This window comes from Rhodamnia argentea, chromosome 3 (genome assembly GCF_020921035.1).
Source record: "Rhodamnia argentea isolate NSW1041297 chromosome 3, ASM2092103v1, whole genome shotgun sequence".
Classification (NCBI taxonomy): Eukaryota; Viridiplantae; Streptophyta; class Magnoliopsida; order Myrtales; family Myrtaceae; genus Rhodamnia; species Rhodamnia argentea.
Window position 1 is genome coordinate 19,526,218 of NC_063152.1, and position 18,887 is coordinate 19,545,104.

At 40.4% G+C, this 18,887-nt stretch overlaps 2 protein-coding genes and 1 long non-coding RNA gene across 3 annotated transcripts; 2 read left to right on the forward strand and 1 right to left on the reverse strand.

The window, feature by feature from the left end:
* The first annotated feature begins 448 nt into the window (after positions 1-448).
* On the forward strand, positions 449-5,187 carry LOC115754329 (alpha-glucosidase-like). The gene is made up of 5 exons (XM_030693321.2): positions 449-893; positions 1,836-2,557; positions 2,944-3,174; positions 3,282-3,925; positions 4,258-5,187. The coding sequence occupies exons 1-5, from the start codon at positions 628-630 to the stop codon at positions 5,158-5,160; spliced, it is 2,766 nt and encodes a 921-aa protein (XP_030549181.2). The 5' UTR covers positions 449-627; the 3' UTR covers positions 5,161-5,187.
* On the reverse strand, positions 1,862-14,314 carry LOC125314212. Its single transcript, XR_007197779.1, has 3 exons — positions 14,189-14,314; positions 6,134-6,136; positions 1,862-1,980 (listed from the first exon to the last, which is right to left on the reverse strand). It is a non-coding gene; the product is annotated as an uncharacterized LOC125314212 (long non-coding RNA).
* LOC115728059 (alpha-glucosidase-like) lies at positions 11,865-17,439 on the forward strand. Its single transcript, XM_030658381.2, is given in 7 exon segments — positions 11,865-12,180; positions 14,041-14,756; positions 15,168-15,398; positions 15,506-15,849; positions 15,851-16,150; positions 16,428-16,466; positions 16,468-17,439. Coding segments are annotated over 7 exon segments (2,727 nt in total). The 5' UTR covers positions 11,865-11,941; the 3' UTR covers positions 17,326-17,439.
* The last annotated feature ends 1,448 nt before the right edge of the window (positions 17,440-18,887 follow it).

Below are 18,887 nucleotides of genomic sequence, written 5' to 3' on the forward strand. Positions count from 1 at the left end.
CATCTATGATAAAATTATCATAAACTAATTTTTAACCATGAAAAATCTCAAATTGATACATCCGTGATAAATTTACCCTCCTTTAAACTGGGTCAATACTTCTAAAAATCTCAAATCAATACACTCGTGACAAACATAGGATAAAAAATCTAATCTAGTACACTCATGAGTCGCCACGTGCCATCCAATCCGACAATTTATTTGTTAAATTTAACGAAAACTAACTCGGGGTAAATTTGTTACATATGTACCTGTTTGGGGTAAATTTATCACAAGTGTATCAGTTTAGGATTTTTTGTAGTCAAAAATTGGTTGGGAATAAATTTGTCACTAATGTACTGGTTTGGATTTTTTTTTATGGTATTTAACCAAATGCAAATGGAATTGGAATTGGAGGTGACGAGCACGTGAGAAGCACGTGAGTGGCTCACCAAACTATATTTCTTGTCGTCTTCGCTTGTCCCCTTCCGAGGATCTGATTCTTGGGATGCCGACGGAAGAAGAAGATAAGATGTGTTGACTCCGCAGTGGGGGGCGAGCGAATGAAAGCTGAACCTCATCCCACATTCTCTCTCTCATGCTCATGACCTTTCTTCGTGCCCTTCTCCTGATTCCCGCCAACAAGATATGGGGAGTGACAGAGACCGCCATGGCCGCCGCCGCCGCCCTCTCTTCTCTCTCTTTCCGCTGATCTTGTGCCTGCTGTTGCGTCTGTCTGAGGCCGGCACGAAGGGCAGAGGAGGTGGGGGAACGCCCTCCGTCATCGGGTATGGATACACGGTCCGGTCCGTGGCCATTGACCCGTCGGGAACGACGTTGACCGCCGAGCTACGCCTCATCAACGGGACCTCTGTCTACGGGCCTGACATCGAGAATCTCCGCCTTGTTGCCAGGTATGCTAGGACAGATTTTAAATTAGCCCGATCAAATTTGATTTTGGCATAAACCCAATGCAGAGCTGGTACTAGCTCTCTAAGTTGACCGTCTGGTGAGTGGCCTTTTCTGTGGAAAAAAAAAACATCCAAACATGGAGGATTTGTAGAAAGAGTAGAAACTAGCATTGAGGAAACGGCGGAAGAAGTGATCGTCGGACGAGTCGGGGCTATGCCGGGCCGGAAAGTCCGGCGTATCGCATTGCATATAAGCCCACCCATAACGTAAGACTACACGAAAATTAGCATTTGCAAGAGGCGGATTTAGGGAAAATGGGTATGTAAGGGGCGGATCTAGGAAATCTTTTACTTCTTAAATTTATTATTTATGGTTGAGATACTCCCAAACTCAACCAGCAAGCAGTCAACATATTTGCAAGAAAATTAGCATTTGATATAGCTTCATTGCAGAATTTCTAGTTATCAACAATTCATTGAATACTTTATATGAGTGTGTGAAATGAGATATGTTTTGAAAAGGGAGTCGCTAGCCTGACAGTTTGACAGTATTGTTATTATATATGGTCCCACAAATTTTTAATTAATAAGTAATTTATGCAAAATACGCGGTGATGGTATGTGGATCTACGATAAGAAATAATCGACAATCTTGTTATACTGTCATGAAAGCTTTCCTTATTTTGAAATTTGAACTTTTTTTCAAAGAAGGTCATTGTAGAAAAAAATAATTAATCAAATTGTAATATTGGTTCATGGGCGAGATCAAATTGAACTCTTTATTTACACATTATCCGTGGACACTATATTTAAGATAAATAGTTAACGATATTGGTACAAGAAAAAAGAAAATTAGTATTTAGTAGATTTATTTATAATATCTCGTCTTCTTTTTTCATGCAAAAATAGCTAATTTTGGCTTACGTCATCATGGTCTCCTTCCAGCTTCCAAGCGGGCGGTCGTCTTCGGGTCCGGATCACAGACGCCAACAACCTCCGATGGGAAGTCCCCGCCGACATCATCCCTCGCCGATCTCCCTCCTCTCCCCACCGCTCTCTCCCCGAGCAAACCCTAGCCCCGCCGCCGTCCCTCTCCCGCTCCCACGGCAGCCTCTCCGCCGCCTCCTCCGACCTCGTCTTCTTACTCCGCAACACCACCCCCTTCTCCTTCTCCGTCTCCCGCCGCTCCTCCGGCGACGTCCTCTTCGACACCTCCCCATCCGACCCCTCCGCCTTCCTCGTCTTCAAAGACCAGTACCTCCAGCTCTCCTCCTCCCTCCCTCCCGGCCACTCCTCCCTCTATGGGATCGGAGAGCACACGAAGCCGTCGCTCCGGCTCCAGCCCAACCAAACCCTAACTCTGTGGAACGCCGACATTGGTAGCGCGAACCTCGATCTCAACCTGTACGGATCGCATCCGTTTTACATGGACGTCAGGTCGTCCGTGGGCCGCGGCGGCGGAGGAGTTGGGGCGGGCACGAGCCACGGGGTTCTGTTGTTGAACAGCAATGGAATGGACGTGGTGTACACTGGTGATAGGATCACTTACAAGGTCATTGGTGGGGTGTTGGATTTGTATTTCTTTCCCGGGCCGTCGCCGGAGGCGGTCATGGAGCAGTACACCGCGCTCATTGGCCGGCCGACCCCAATGCCATACTGGTCCTTCGGTACGCCGGTTTCATGAGTTCCTTTCAGTTTTTGCTGCTGCCATTTTAATGGATTCGATTCCACTTTCGACTTGCTTTATGAGTTTATTCTCTCGTGGAGACGCACTGGTCAGCAATCTTCACTGATTAATCAACAAACTGTCTCAATAGGGAAGAAATCTTACAGGCATTGCATGTTAGTTTCCTTTGAAAGCCTCCGCTTCCCGACCCCAGCTAATCCTACCACAGTACTCACTGATGTTCAATAAAAATAGTCGCCTGCCTTTTATATTGCTAGGTGTAGATCGATATTAACGTTCGATTCATGGTATGGCTTCTTCTGCACCTTTTGCTTGACAAGTCTGGAATGTGGTTCTACTGATGAAGCATCTTTAATTTACTTCTAGGATTTCACCAATGCCGCTACGGTTACAAGAATGTCGCCGACTTAGAGGGCGTAGTAGCTGGTTATGCAAAAGCTAATATACCACTGGAAGTTATGTGGACCGACATCGATTACATGGATGCATACAAGGACTTCACCCTTGACCCTATCAATTTTCCAGTGGAAAAGATGAAAGAATTCGTCAGCAGCATTCACAAGAACGGTCAGAAATATGTTCTAATACTTGATCCAGGTATGTTAGTGGGGAAAATGTTTGTGGTTGAAATTTGTTGGTCTTGTGATTTCTTTCAGGTCACCATCATAATACTTCTTTCCTTTGGATTGGGTGATGTTTGACAGGCATTAGCGTGAACGAGACATATGGAGCCTACATCAGGGGGATGCAAGCTGACATCTTCATCAAACGTGAGGGAGTTCCGTACTTAGGTGTTGTTTGGCCGGGGCCGGTGTACTTCCCAGACTTCCTTCACCCATCTGGTGAGAGTTATTGGGGTGGTGAGATACAGATGTTTCACGATGTTCTTCCCTTTGATGGCCTATGGCTCGACATGAATGAGCTGTCCAACTTCATAACTTCTCCGCCTCTTCCTTCCACTCTTGACAATCCCCCCTACAAAATCAACAATGCGGGAGTTCATCGGCCGATCAACAACAGTACTATTCCTGCAACATCATATCATTTTGGCAATATCTCAGATTACAATGCTCATAACCTCTATGGGCTCTTGGAAGCCAGAGCAACAAACAAGGCCTTAGTCAATGTCACTGGTAAAAGGCCGTTCATTCTCACGAGATCAACTTTTGTGAGCTCTGGCAAGCATACTGCACACTGGACTGGAGACAATGCCGCCACATGGGATGACTTGGCTTACTCAATTCCTGCAATTTTAAACTTTGGGTTGTTTGGAATTCCAATGGTAGGAGCTGATATATGCGGTTTCTCCCGGAACACAACTGAAGAGCTCTGCAACAGATGGATTCAGGTAAAATCTTATGGGCCTTCTCCTAATGTATATGAACTGAAGAGCTCTGCAATTGAGTAGCTTTAAGCTTTTTCTTCATTTATATTCAGAGACAGCAATTGATCAATGTTCTTTTTCTTTGGAACAGAGAAATAATCTATATACATGTTCTTTAGTGGGTGAGTTAGGGTATCTTTTGTGCTTATAAATTATAATTCATGTTATACCTGAACATATCTCAATCTTCTAAGGGTGGCTAGAATATCAAGTAGAGACTGAGCATAGGTGTAAATCATGTTTTGCTGTAATACATACATATTTAAGCGCTTATTTTAGAGCTTCTACTGATGCAGCTAGGGGCCTTTTATCCCTTTGCAAGAGACCACTCTGAGAAGAATAGTATTCGTCAAGAGCTCTATCTCTGGGACTCGGTCGCGGCATCTGCCAGGAAGGTGCTCGGGCTTCGTTATCGCTTGCTCCCATACTTGTATACCTTGATGTATGAGGCAAATAGAAAGGGGATGCCCATTGCCCGGCCCCTATTTTTCTCATTCCCTGAGGATGCAATGACTTACAATATTAACTCCCAGTTTTTGATTGGAAAGGGTGTGATGGTGACTCCTGTGCTAAAATCAGGTGCCCAAACCGTGGATGCTTATTTTCCGAGTGGAAATTGGTTTGATCTCTTCAATTACTCAAACTCAGTGAGTACAGCTTCAGGAACGAATGTGATGCTCCATGCGCCGCCTGATCATCCTCATCTGCATGTAAAGGAAGGTAATATATTGGCCATGCAAGGAGAGGCCATGACTACGAAAGCAGCTCGGAGAACGCCATTCGAGCTCTTAGTCGTGGTTGATGGGAATGGGAATAGCTCGGGACAAGTGTTCTTGGACGACGGAGAGGAAATCGAAATGGGAGGGGAAGGACATAAGTGGACTCTGGTGAGGTTTTATTGTGGGAAAACAGGGAATGGTGTTGTTGTCGGATCAGAAGTTGTTAATGGGGAATTTGCTTTGATTGAGAAGTGGGTAATTGATAAGGTGACAATCCTAGGATTGAGAAAAGGAACTGGGATGACTAGGCTGAGAGGGAATGAGTTGTACAACGATGAAGAAGCAAAGTCCGGACACAGAACAGAGAAAACAGTGGGAAAATCAAGTGATGGTGGAGAGTTTGTGATTCTTGAAGTCTCGAGATTGTCACTTCCGCTGGGAAAGGCATTCAAGTTGGAAGTGAAATTGCGCAAATCCTAAGACAAAACATTGTCAGAAGAAACAGGTCTGCGTGTAATAAAAGAACAAAAGCATGTCTCCAAATAAGTTTGTGTGTTTCAAGAGGGGAAGGCACACCACACTGGTATCAAGCCACTTCCTTTCCATCACTGACTCTTTCTTTTCCCCATTCTAATGGGAGCGTGCAGCTTCTGAACTGCCTAAAAAGAAAAGAACATCTGGAAAAATAAAAATAAAAAAGAAACTGGGTATTCTTAGAAAACGACAAATTGATATTTTTGTGGCAACAGGACTGATTTAATTTGTCTGAATGAAACGGTTCCTGTAGTTTTGCGGAGTTCACTTGTAATCCTATATGATTGGGCTATCTCCATTTTCCAACACGATCCAAGCCCATCCATCAAATTTTCGTTTGAGTCGGTAACGACACGTGGCCCAAATTAAACGCATGGTCCCACTCTGTTTTTGTAGTACATTTGTCTTCCTACCATTCATTGATGATTAAAAAAAAAAAGAATTCATATTTCCATTCCAGATAAGAGCCATATGAGTTCGTACAAAGCCTTTGGAATTAATATTAGCTACTTCACTGAACATAATTGAAACAGCCTTTCGAAGTCACCCCGATATTCAAGAGTTCAGATTAACACTTTGGTACTAATAGTCTCCCCCACAACCTAAACGTGTCCTTACAATCAACGTTTTCCTAGAGGTAATCCTCATGTCTGCATGAATCTGAAATTGATCCGAGTTGAAAATGTCAATGCTATTGGTGCTAAGGCGTGTGCAAGTCCGCAAGAGAGTAGGTGTAACCTGCGGAATCAACATGGCCAGAAAGGCTGTAGGGTGGGTAGGAGTCGAAGGATGTATTCCAAATTCTAGAACTGTGAAACTGATGAGTACTAGGTTTGGGATCATCTCCACCTTGCACCCTGGATTCTGTGGTTGTCTGTGAATTTCTGGGCAAAAAATTTAGGTGCAAACACCGGCCAACCGCCTTCGTGATTGTTTGTCTAGTGATTGGCGAATGTGTTGAACTCATCGGGTTAGATCTTAAGACAAGAAAAAAAAAAAAAAACATTAAGCTTCCATGTGATTTCTCGTTTGCGCTATTACGTACTCGCGATGGACAATAAGTCACATGAGAATTCCGTCAACTATTTAAAAACTGTCATTGAAATTTATGAAGTATCTCAAAAGTACAGAGTTCCTCCTCCGGTCTCATTTGTGTTTTACGTAAGTCATGATTAAATAGGTACAATTACTTTTAACGTGATAATCTGCACCTTTAGTGGAACTTTTGCCGAAATCATGATTACGAGAAGTTTCATTAGGGATGTGCAAACCGGACCGGACCGGCTCCGACCGACCGGGACCGAACCGGACCGGCCGGGTTGGTCCGGTCCTTGAGGGGGGCGGTCCAGTTCCCGGTCCCAATAAATGGAACCGGTGGATCGGGCGGTCCAGTCCCGGGTCCATGGTGGATGGGACCGGTCCGGACTACCCAGACCGGACCATTCAAAATATATATAGAGATTCATAAAATTATCAAAATAATTAGAAATGTTTGACTTCAAACAAAATAATCCAATAATAAAAAAGTAAAAAAGAACCAGTTAACATGAACTAGTTAACCTAATTTTTCTAAGTCCTCTCCGCTTGCGTCTCCTTGTTGCCTCTCCGCTCACGTCTCGCCTTCGCCTTTCCGCTTGCTCTTCTTGCGGTCCCGCCTACCGTCGACTCATCGCTCCTCTCGCCGCATCCTCTCCTTGCCTTCATCCTCACTTTTTTGCTTCAATCTCGGGTAAAACCCCATAAACATTGAATGGAAGAACTTTTCGTTTTTCTTTTTTTCCTCGAAAAGCGGTTCTTGATTTGCAAGGGTTACATAATCTTCACGAACCATGCAACTATGTATCAGTACATCGGTAAAACTCTAACCTAGTGAATTCTCTTTTTCAAGCACTAAAATCGACTCGTTGGATCCGTGAGCTTTGGGGTGATTCGAGCTTTTTTCGCGTTAGATCCGGATGTAGGTTGTTCTAGTGCGCTGGAATCGTTAGGTTCGTGAGTTCTCTTGTTGAATGTTCGGAAATGACGTGCAATGTGGATAGATCTGGTATCTTCCCTAGAACTTGTTAATTATCTTGTTTAGTTAGGATTTGACGGTAGACTTGAGGATAGAAATCGTTTGTTTCTTTTGTCGTTTGATGTGTGTTATAAGCGACTTAATCGGATTTGAAATTGGGCATAATCTTACGCTTTCAAATTTGGATTGTGAATATTTTTTTTTTTGGATTGTGGAATTCTACTTCATTGTCTCTTTTTACGTATAATCACTTAATAGTATAATCAATATAAACATTAGAGAAGTTGCTCTTCGAATCACTATATTAGGTTCTGAATAGTCAATTTTCAGAATCTAATGATTTCTTGGAGATGTAATGAATAATTCATGGTTAGGCTTGATTTCTTCGCTCCATGTTGTTAGCCCTTTGTACTTTGATGTTCGCATTAGATGCCTTCAATCCAATCTATGTTTTTCTTTATTCGGGTGACCAATTCACATGTCAATGGAAGGGCAACAATCCAATGATATGACGAGTGTTCCGGATATGGACTCATTAGAACATGAAGGTGAAGAAGATGACCTTGTAGAGGCATTCGATTCAGACAAGGTATCTCATGATTATCCTCCTAATCCTAGTAAAAAAATCTCACAAGCATGGACTCACTTTCGTAAAGGAAACAAGGAGAAAAATGGAGTTCAAGTGTTTTGCAAGTATTGCGGGACTAAGTATATATACATTGTTGCTAACGGTACTTCAACTATGTTGAAGCACTTGAAAAGGTGCAGTAAGAGTCCTCAAAATGTAGATAAGAAGCAAAAATTGTTTGCCACACGTAGGACTCAATTGACGATGGGGAATACTATTGCTAGTACTGGTGATAGTAGTGCTAAAGTCTTATCGACATGGAAATTTGATCATAAACGTTGTAGGAAAATGCTTATCCGTATGATTATAATGAATGAACAACCTCTTTCATTGGTTGAGCGTGTCGGATTCCGTAATTTTATCAGTGAGTTACAACTTCTCTTCACTCACATCTCACGATTCACAGTATCTAGAGATTGCATGAAGTTGTATCTTGATAAAAAAATAAGTTTGAAAACTTACTTTCGCAAGTTGAAGTCTAGGGTTGCACTCACGAGCGATATATGGACTTCCTCTCGGAACTTGAGCTATTTATGTCTCACTGCACATTTTATTGATGATGACTGGAAATTGAACAAAAGGATAATCAATTTTATGGTGATGACTAGTCATAAGGGCAAGAACATTGGGAGAATGGTTGAGAAATGCATCTACGAATGGGGAATAGAGAAAAAATTGTCCACAATTACTGTGGATAATGCTAGTTTTAATGATGTAGCCATTGGTTTTTTGAAAGAAAAATTATCAAAGGATAAGTTGTTGATCTTAGATAGTGATTATTTACACAGGAGGTGTGTGGCTCATATATTAAACTTGATTGTGAGGGATGGCTTGAAAGAGGTACGTGAATCTATTTCATGTATTTGAGACGCAATTAGCTATGTGAAAGGTTCCCCCAAGAGAGCCGAAACATTCAAAGCTTGTATTGAGAGTGCAAGGATCACTTATAAGAGTTCGGTTTGTCTCGATGTCCCTACTAGGTGGAACTCCACTTACCTCATGTTGGACATTGCTTTAAAGCTAAGAAAAGCTTTTGAAATGATGGAAGAAGATGATCTTTTTTTCTTAATTGAGCTTGACAATGAATATCCTAAAAATGAAGATTGGGAAAATGCCAAAGCTCTTTCTATATTTTTGAAGAAGTTTTATGATGCCATGAAGGAGATGTCTGGGACTTTGCATATCACTTCAAATGATTATTTTTATGGGATAGCTTCTTTATATAAATCTCTAAAACAAGCGGAGACGGCTTTGATTCCTAGGGTGAAAGCTATGGTTGCGAAGATGAAGGAAAAGTTTGACAAATATTATGGGAGTTTCGAAAAAGTAAATATGATGGTATTAATTGCAGTAATATTGGATCCAAGGAAAAAGATGCATTATGTGCGGCGGTCTTATAGACTCATCTATGATGATAGTGCGAAAGTTGATGAGAGTTGCGATAATGTGAGGATCGCCCTGGAACGCTTGTTTCATTATTACGAGAAATCTTATCTTAGTTCTTGTGACAAATATTTGGGTAGTCAACGTTTGACTCCTGCTAGTAGTAGTAGTAAGGATCCTCCTCATAACCTCGAGGAGGATAACCAAAAGAAGCTTAGTTTCGATGATTGGGACAAGGAGCTAGAGTTCGAGTGCCATGATGAAGAGAAGGACCAAATATCGTCCGAAGCAAAAGTATCTGAGCTCGATAACTATCTTAAAGCCGAACGTGAAGAAGGTTGTGATCTTAATAACCTTTTGATGTGGTGGAATACTACCGGCCAAAAGTTTAAAATCCTTTCTTTGATGGCTCGGGATATTTTGGCTATTCTTGTAACAACCGTTGCTTCGGAGTCGACTTTCAGTACATCTAGTCGTGTGCTTGATAGCTTTCGAAGTTCTTTGACTCCTAGAGTGGCAGAAGCTTTGATTTGCACTCAAGATTGGTTGCGAGTGGTTAACAATCTAGTTAATGTTGAAGAATGCATCATGAATGCAGAAAAGTTTGAGTGTGGTAAGTCATTGATATATCTTTTGTATCTTGTTGTTTTTTTTCATATACCTAATGAGCGAATGCTTTATTTAATATCTTATTTTTGTTAGATATGGATGATGCTCACTTGGAGCTTATCGGCAAATCATCTACAAGCTGAAGTAAAGGAATATATATAGTGAGCTTTTAAGACTTACAATGTACTTTTTTTTGTTTTTTTAGTATGGTCCTACATTGGAATGACCCATACATATGTCACTTCTCTATGTATTCACATTTTTTTTATTTTGTTATAGGAACTTTTTACAGTTGGGCTTGGCTGGATTATTTTTGGTAAACGGGTATTTTTCTTGTCGTGTTCCTATTCTTTGCGGGCGGGTAGTCACATGCAAGCAAGGAAGGAAAGAAACTTAGCAACTAGCGAGGCAAAGTGGGAAGGTCAATGGAGTGCAACAATCAAGGCGATCACCGTGGCCGAAAGTAAAACTTTATCGACCTCAAACATATCTTAACTATTGTAGTTAAGCCTCCATCGGTTAGTTAGAGGAATCATGCCATAATTTTGATATTCTTTTCCGATTTCCATTATGTAAATCTGGTGAACTTCGTGCCACCTAGTGTTTCTCTCTTCTATACTTTTTATTTGTTTGAGATTGATTGAGGTTTTTGTTTTCCATGTTCATAATGACTTGTGAAAAATGGCATTCTTTTTGCATTTCCTGTATCAGGCTAACTATGTTGTACTACCTATATTTACTTCAATCTTTTCATCTTCTTTTATTGTGCCAAAACTACATGTAGTAACGTAGTTACATTGTTTTCAAGATCCTTCATATTTTTCTATTTAGAAGCCTTACTTCTAGAGCATTAACGTGATGTCATTTTCCATAGCAAGATGATGATACTCCAACTTGTTTTTTTTATTCAACCGGGGGTATAGATTGTAAATTAACATGCAATTGAAGCATATTGTATTCAAAGAGTTAGATTTTTATAAGTAGCTAATATTAGCGGTCTCACTGGACCGGGACCGGGACCGGACCGGCCCGGACCATGCACACCCCCGAGTTTCATAATACGACTTAAAAATGTATGATTATGCATGCGTGCGTGGTTCCAAAACTCGAAATATCATGAGGTGAATTGCGACAATTATTAAAAAAAAAAAAGGACAGAAGCAAGCTAAAAATTCGGAAATCGTCATCTATGCGGACAAAATAAAAATATTAAAAAGTGACATTAATGTGGGTTTTGCTCATCGATCACACTCGCACCTCTCCCAATCCCACGTGGTATGCGGACACACGATGATGCCGCGAACATCACGTGTTTTGCTTGACCGGTGAACGGGTGTTGGCATGAATTTCCTCTCGAAAGGCGAAGATGTTGAAATTACATCTTTGGAGAGACTTGCTCAATCTATCATAAGGAAAGAAAAGAAATTTTAGAAGAAAATGACGTCATCTCATCTGGTACACAAATATATTCTCTAGAAGCTTCCAGTAGTACGTGTACTCTCAATAACCGTTTTGCAACTCTAAGCCTAGAAGAATTATAGTAACAAGAAGAAGAATCTGTAAAGGAATTTCTATATTTTAATCATTTATTTTTTTTCTTGCTAAACTGCAATTAAAGTATTGGCTACTCTAGATCTAGATTTTTTGGTCATATAAATTGTAAAGATGAACGCTAAAGGAGACAAACTCTTAGATGGAAAGTTTTGTGAGAAAGAAGGAAAAGGCTATGGCAGCAAGATTTCTTCCTATTCTGCTTTGACTCTTTTCTTCTTTTATTCAATTTTCTAAAAAAGAACCAGAAGCAACAAGCACGTGAGGAGCGCGTGAGCCGGCCGCGGAATTTTGAATTTTCCCAATCTCGCGGGCCCCAATTTGCCTCGAAGAGAAAGCTACGTTCTTTGTCATTTTCGTTTATTACCCGTCAGACTTTTCAGGATCTGATGGAGACGGGAATGGGAGATGAGCCGTGTAAAGTCAACCGTGGTGGGCGGACGAAATCGAAGCTCGCCCCACATTTTTTCTCTCTCTCTCTCTCTCTCTCGCGATGGAGACCGACCTTCTTCGCATTCTTCTTCAGTTCCCAAACCAAGAACATGCGGAGGAGCAGAGAACATCGTCGTCTTCTGTTCCTCTTTTCATTGATCTTGTCCCTGCTGTCGTGTCCGTCCGACGCCGACGGAGAAGGCGGGGGAAAGGGCGTCATCGGGTATGGATACACAGTCGAGTCCGTGGCTGTTGAACCGTTGGGAGCCACGTTGGCTGCCAAGCTCCACCTCATCAACAGGACCTCCGTCTACGGGCCGGACGTCGAGAATCTCCTTCTAGTTGCCAGGTTAGAGCCAAAAAAAAGAAAAAAGAAAGAAGTATACAAATATCGAAATTACCGATTTGGCATGAACTAATGAGTTGATTTTTTGGTGAGCTTTCTCATGTTGATGAGATGGAGTCTAGGTCGGTATTATTGGATACCCAATCTGACTTAAGTTCTAGTGGACTTAGACAGGTAGAGTTTCAATATGTTCAACAGCTTTAGGGTCAGTTACTAAATTAAAACTTGCTCTTATGTTAAAGATGTTTAGTATTTTTCCTAGATTCAATTTTTTCAATAGACATATCTGCAAAAAAAGACTAATAATAATAATAATAACATTTGGAATTGTTAAAGTTGTTATCTCTCATCGCTTATTAACGATTCTTATATGCTCATTTTATTCATGTAGTTTCCCTCTAACTATTAACTAAGCTTTTGTATTAGATTTTCAAATTGGTATTAGAGTCAATGTTTTTCCTTTCGTGAATGTGCGTCCTCCACCCTCCATTAGTCAAATTCCACATGTCGCGCCGGATTGGCCCTATATTATGTGGTCTTCCTCCACTTGTTATCTTAATATTCTTTATATTCATTAGGTTGGACTTTCTAACAAGAATCATTTTATTGCATAAATTTTAATAATGAAAACAATGAGAACTAACATTTGTAATAATGCACAATGAAAATACATAGTATGAATATATCGCAAAATGTGAAAAAAATTTTCAAGATTACAATTCAAAGAAGGTTGGCACTAGAAAGGAAATAATCAATTTCAATAGTGAAGCATGCGCGAGTAGAGATGGTAAAATGGGTCAACAATCCATATTCTAACTTAAATTCAAGAGCATGAGTCATAAATGAGTTGCTTAATAAACTTAAATGGATCATAAATGGACCACTAATAGTCTTAAATGAGTGTTAAATGTATCATGAATGAGTTAGCTAACTATCTTAAAAATTAGCTTTTCTTATTTTTTATTTTAAGTTTTTAAATAATAAATTTATCCATAATATTTTAGTAATATAATTTTTTTAATAATTCATAAAGTTTGCTAAATTAGATTAAATACGGAAGTGTTTTAATAATATGGGCCCGATTGGATATGGGTCGAGTTAATTATGGGTTATTAGATTTGTATTATATGAAAATGGGTCAAAAATGGTTAAATTGGATAATATGAGTCGGACCATATTTGACTCGAGTAAAACTCAACCCAACCCACCTCGTTTGACACATCCGTGTGAGATTAAATTAAAATGCTAGCTTATACATTATCCATCTTCACAATATTTGTAAGATGAATAATAGGGATATTTGGAGAAGAAAAAAAAAATTTGCAAAAGTGGTATAGATATAAAAGTATGGATGTAGACATATTCCCGAGAGATTAATTTATGACATGGATATGTTCACTAGAAATCCTAAAACTTATTATGAAAGTGCAATTAAGTCCTAAAACTTGCAAAAAAATACAATCAAGTCATAAACCTTATCAAATTGATGCAATCAAATTATTCCGTTAACTTAGTCCACTTTGTCTAATGAAAATTACTCATGTGGCTTTTTTTTAATATTTTTAGTTTTCTACGTGGCAAAGACTTGACTAAAACGACGTCGCTTTGATTTAATTTTAACATAATTTTTAATAAAATTAATTAAAAAAGCTAAAAATTAAATAATAAAAAAGACGAATAAGAATGTAGAAGCGTGCGAGCGGATAAATGTTAGAATTTTGGTTCTACTTTATTGCTATTATTTATGAATGTTAGGACTTAATTACATTTTCGTCATAAATTTTGTAGTTTATAATATAATCATTTCCGCTGCCCGCGCAAAAATAGCTAACTTTGGCTTACGTCATCATGTTCTCCTTCCAGCATCCAAGCGAGCGGATGTCTTCGAGTCCGAATCACAGACGCCGACCACCCCCGTTGGGAAGTCCCCGACGACCTCATCCCTCGACGATCTACCTCCCCTCCCCAACAAAACCTAACCCCGCCGCCGCCGTCCCTCTTCCGCTCCGACCGCCGCATCTCCTTGGCCTCCTCCGACCTCGTCTTCGTCCTCAGCGACACCACCCCCTTCTCCTTCTCCGTCTCCCGCCGCTCCTCCGGCGACGTCCTCTTCGACACCTCCTCGTCCGACCCCTCCGCCTTCCTCGTCTTCAAAGACCAGTACCTCCAGCTCTCCTCCTCCCTCCCTCCCGGCCGCTCCTCCCTCTACGGGATCGGAGAGCACACGAAGCCGTCGCTCCGGCTCCAGCCCAACCAAACCCTTACTCTGTGGAACGCCGACATTGGTAGCGCGAACCTCGATGTCAACCTGTACGGGTCGCATCCTTTTTACATGGACGTCAGGTCGTCCGTGGGCGGCGGCGGCGGCGGCGGAGGAGATGGGGCGGGCACAAGCCACGGCGTTCTGTTGCTGAACAGCAATGGCATGGACGTGGTGTACACTGGCGATAGGATCACTTACAATGTTATCGGCGGGGTGTTGGATTTGTATTTCTTCCCTGGGCCATCGCCGGAGGCTGTCATGGAGCAGTACACCGAGCTCATTGGCCGGCCAACCCCAATGCCATACTGGTCCTTTGGTATGTTGGTTGTGATGAGTTCTTTCAATTGTTGTTGCTAGTATCTTGATGATCTGATTCCACTATTGTACGTCGACTTCTGTAGCGTATTTTACAATCACTGTGAGATTTCGAGCATAATTATTTAGTGGTAGTATTTAACATAGTGAGGACGGAATTGAAGATTCTGAGTTTACTGCCCTTGACTTGCTTTAAAATGACACTAGTCCGATTGTGCATGTTATGCTCAATAGGGGACAAATCTTACAGGAATGCTCACTGATGTTCAAGAAGCACAGTCGCTTTCCCAGTATATTGCTAGGTGTAGATCGATTGAAAAGTTTGATTCATGGTAGATAGCTTCTTCTGCACATTTTACTTGACAAGTTCGAATTGTAGTTCTACTGATAAAGTATCTTTGATTTACTTTAGGATTTCACCAATGCCGGTGGGGTTACAAGAATGTCTCAGACTTGGAGGGCGTGGTCGCCGGTTATGCAAAAGCTAATATACCACTGGAAGTTATGTGGACTGACATTGATTACATGGATGCATACAAGGACTTTACTCTTGATCCTATCAATTTTCCGGTGGACAAAATGAAAGAATTTGTCAGCACCATTCACAAGAACGGTCAAAAATATGTCCTGATACTTGATCCAGGTATTCTAATGCAGAATGCTTGCTGTTGAAATTTGCTCTTTTACTTTCTTTCAAACTGCCATCATAATGTTTCTTTCCTTTTCTTCTGAATGGATGGTCTTTCACAGGCATTAGCGTGAATGAAACCTATGGGACCTACATCAGGGGGATGCAAGCCGACGTCTTCATCAAACGAGAGGGAGTCCCATACTTAGGTGTTGTGTGGCCGGGGCCAGTGTACTTCCCTGACTTCCTTCACCCATCAAGTGAGAGTTATTGGGGTGGTGAGATAAAGAGGTTTCACGATGTTCTTCCTTTTGATGGCCTATGGCTCGACATGAACGAGCTGTCCAACTTCATAACTTCTCTGCCTCTCCCATCCACTCTTGACAATCCTCCCTACAAAATCAACAATGCAGGAGTTAATCGGCTGATCAACAACTTAACTATTCCTGCAACGTCATATCATTTCTGGTAATATTTCAGATTACAATGCTCATAGCCTCTATGGACTCTTGGAAGCCAGAGCAACAAACAAGGCCTTAGTCAATGTTACTGGTAAAAGGCCATTCATTCTCTCCAGATCAACTTTTCTAAGCTCTGGCAAGCACACTGCACACTGGACTGGAGACAATGCTGCCACATGGGATGACTTGGCATACTCAATTCCTGCAATTTTAAATTTTGGGCTCTTTGGAATTCCAATGGTAGGAGCTGATATATGTGGTTTCTCTCAGGACACAACCGAAGAGCTCTGCAACCGATGGATTCAGGTAAATATCTTTCATGCCTTGTCTTAATTTAGATTAACCAAACTGCTCTGCAACCAAGTGGCTTTAAGCCTTTCTTGATTGGTATTCAGATATAAGAGTTGATCAATGTTCTTTAGGGTGAGGGGAAGTTTGGGTATCTTTTGTGCTTATAATTTATGTCAGGTTGAATATGTCTTGTGGGTGAATATAGTATGAAGTAGCGACTGAATAGAGGTGTAAATCATGTTTTTCTATCATACAAATTTAAGACCTTATTTTAGAGCTTTTACTGATGCAGCTAGGGGCCTTTTATCCGTTTCCGAGAGACCATTCTGCAAAGGAATACTATTCGTCAAGAGCTCTATCTATGGGATTCTGTCGCTGCATCTGCCAGGAAGGTGCTCGGTCTTCGTTATCGCTTGCTCCCATACTTGTATACCTTGATGTATGAGGCATCTAGGAAGGGGATACCCATTGCCCGGCCCCTATTTTTCTCATTCCCGGAGGATAAGTTGACTTACGATATCAATTCCCAGTTCTTAATTGGTAAGGGTGTGATGGTGACTCCCGTACTAAAATCAGGTGCCAATACAGTGGATGCTTATTTTCCGAGTGGAAATTGGTTTGATCTCTTCAATTACTCAAATGCAGTGAGTACAGCTTCAGCAATGAATGTGATGCTCAATGCGCCGCCTGATCATCCTTTTGTGCATGTAAGGGAAGGTAATATATTGGCCATGCAAGGAGAGGCCATGACTACAGAAGCAGCTCGGAGAACGCCATTCGAGCTCTTAGTCGTGGTTGATAGGAATGGGAATAGCTCAGGACAATTGTTCTTGGATGATGGAGAGGACGTCGAAATGGGGCGGAAAGGAACTAAGTGGACCCTGGTGAGGTTTTATTGTGAGAAAACAGGGAATGATGTTATTGTCGGATCAGAAGTTGTCCATGGGGAATTTGCTTTGATTGAGAAGTGGGTAATTGATAAGGTGACAATTTTAGGATTGAGAAAAGGAACTGGGATGACGAGACTGAGAGGGCGTGAGTTACATGTAGCAGCAAAGTCCGGACAGAGATCAGTGAAAACTGTGGGAAAATCGAGTGACACTGGGGAGTTTGTGATCATTGAAGTTTCAGCATTGTCACTTCTGCTGGGAAAGGAATTCAAGTTGGAAGTGAAGTTGAGCCAATCTTAAGACAAAATATTATTAGAAGAAACTGGTCAGAGTGTAATAAAGAACAAAAGCAAGTCTCCAATAAGTTTGTGTGTTCCCAAAAGGACAAAAAGGACACCAGTAACAAGCCACACCCTGTCCATCACCGGCTCTTTCCTTTCCCCATATGAATGGGAGCGTCTCGATATACTTAAGAACCCTCGATAATTATTATGTAGGTACATGTAAATGAACATTTCAAAAAGTAGAGAAGAAATCGGCTGTTCTTAGAAAACCATGTAGTGAATTTTTTGCTGTGACATGTCCGATTTAATTTGTAGAGATACTCCAAAAGTACAGTTGACTAATTTAATTTACGTAAACAGTTGCACGCCTTGAGGAGAGCCATTGTATGAGAAAAAGGGTCCATGTAGTTTTAGGGAGTTCAAAGTTCATACCAGGTTAAATTTTTCGTTTGAGTCAGCATCGTCTTTCGACGTATGGTCCCTATATGTACAAGTCACCAAATAAAATTTCACTTTTGTCCCAGAACATTTTTGAAGCGTTCAAGTTTAGTCTGTCTTTGGTTTTGCAAAAATATTATTTGTCCTACCATTCATTGATGAGAATAGAAGTTTTAATATTTCCATTCTACATAAGACCTAAATGACCTTGGTTATTTTGAATATATAATATAACTTTTTGTACAATTGTTTGGAATTAATATTAACTACTTCACTAAAAATAATTGAGACAACTTTTCAAAGTCACCCAATATTGGGAAAATTACCCAAAAAGTCCCAAAATTTATTGCACTTTTTTTAATTCAATCTTTTACATTTTAATTTGCCAATTGAATTCATTGGTCTTTTTTTGCTAGAAATCGTTGATGTAGACACCGGTCGGCCTAAGTGAGACAACCGCTACTATCATAGATAATTTTAATAATATTTTAATATTTTTTAAAAAAATGTTTATTGGGTTAATACCATGTACAATTGTTTGGATTAATATTACTACTTCACTAAAAATAATTGAGACGCTTTTCAAGTCACCCAATATTGGGAAAATTACCCAAAAGTACCAAAATTCATTGCCTTTTTTAATTCTCCTTTTACATTTTAATTTGCCAATTGAATTCATCGGCTTTTTTTGTTAGAAATCATTGATGTAAACACCGGTCGTCCTACGTGAGACAATCGCTACTATCATAGATAATTTTAATAATATTTTAATAATTTAAAAAATGTTTATTGGGTTAGTACCATGTACAATTGTTTGGAATTAATATTAACTACTTCACTAAAAATAATTGAGACAGCTTTTCAAAGTCACCCAATATTGGGAAAATTACCCAAAAGTACCAAAATTTATTGCACTTTTTTTAATTCATCCTTTTACATTTTAATTTGCCAATTGAATTCATCGGTTTTTGTTAGAAATCATTGATGTAAACACCGGTCGTCCTACGTGAGACAATCGCTACTATCATAGATAATTTTAATAATATTTTAATATTTAAAAAAAAATGTTTATTGGGTTAGTACCATGTACAATTGTTTGGAATTAATAGTAACTACTTCACTAAAAATAATTGGACAGCT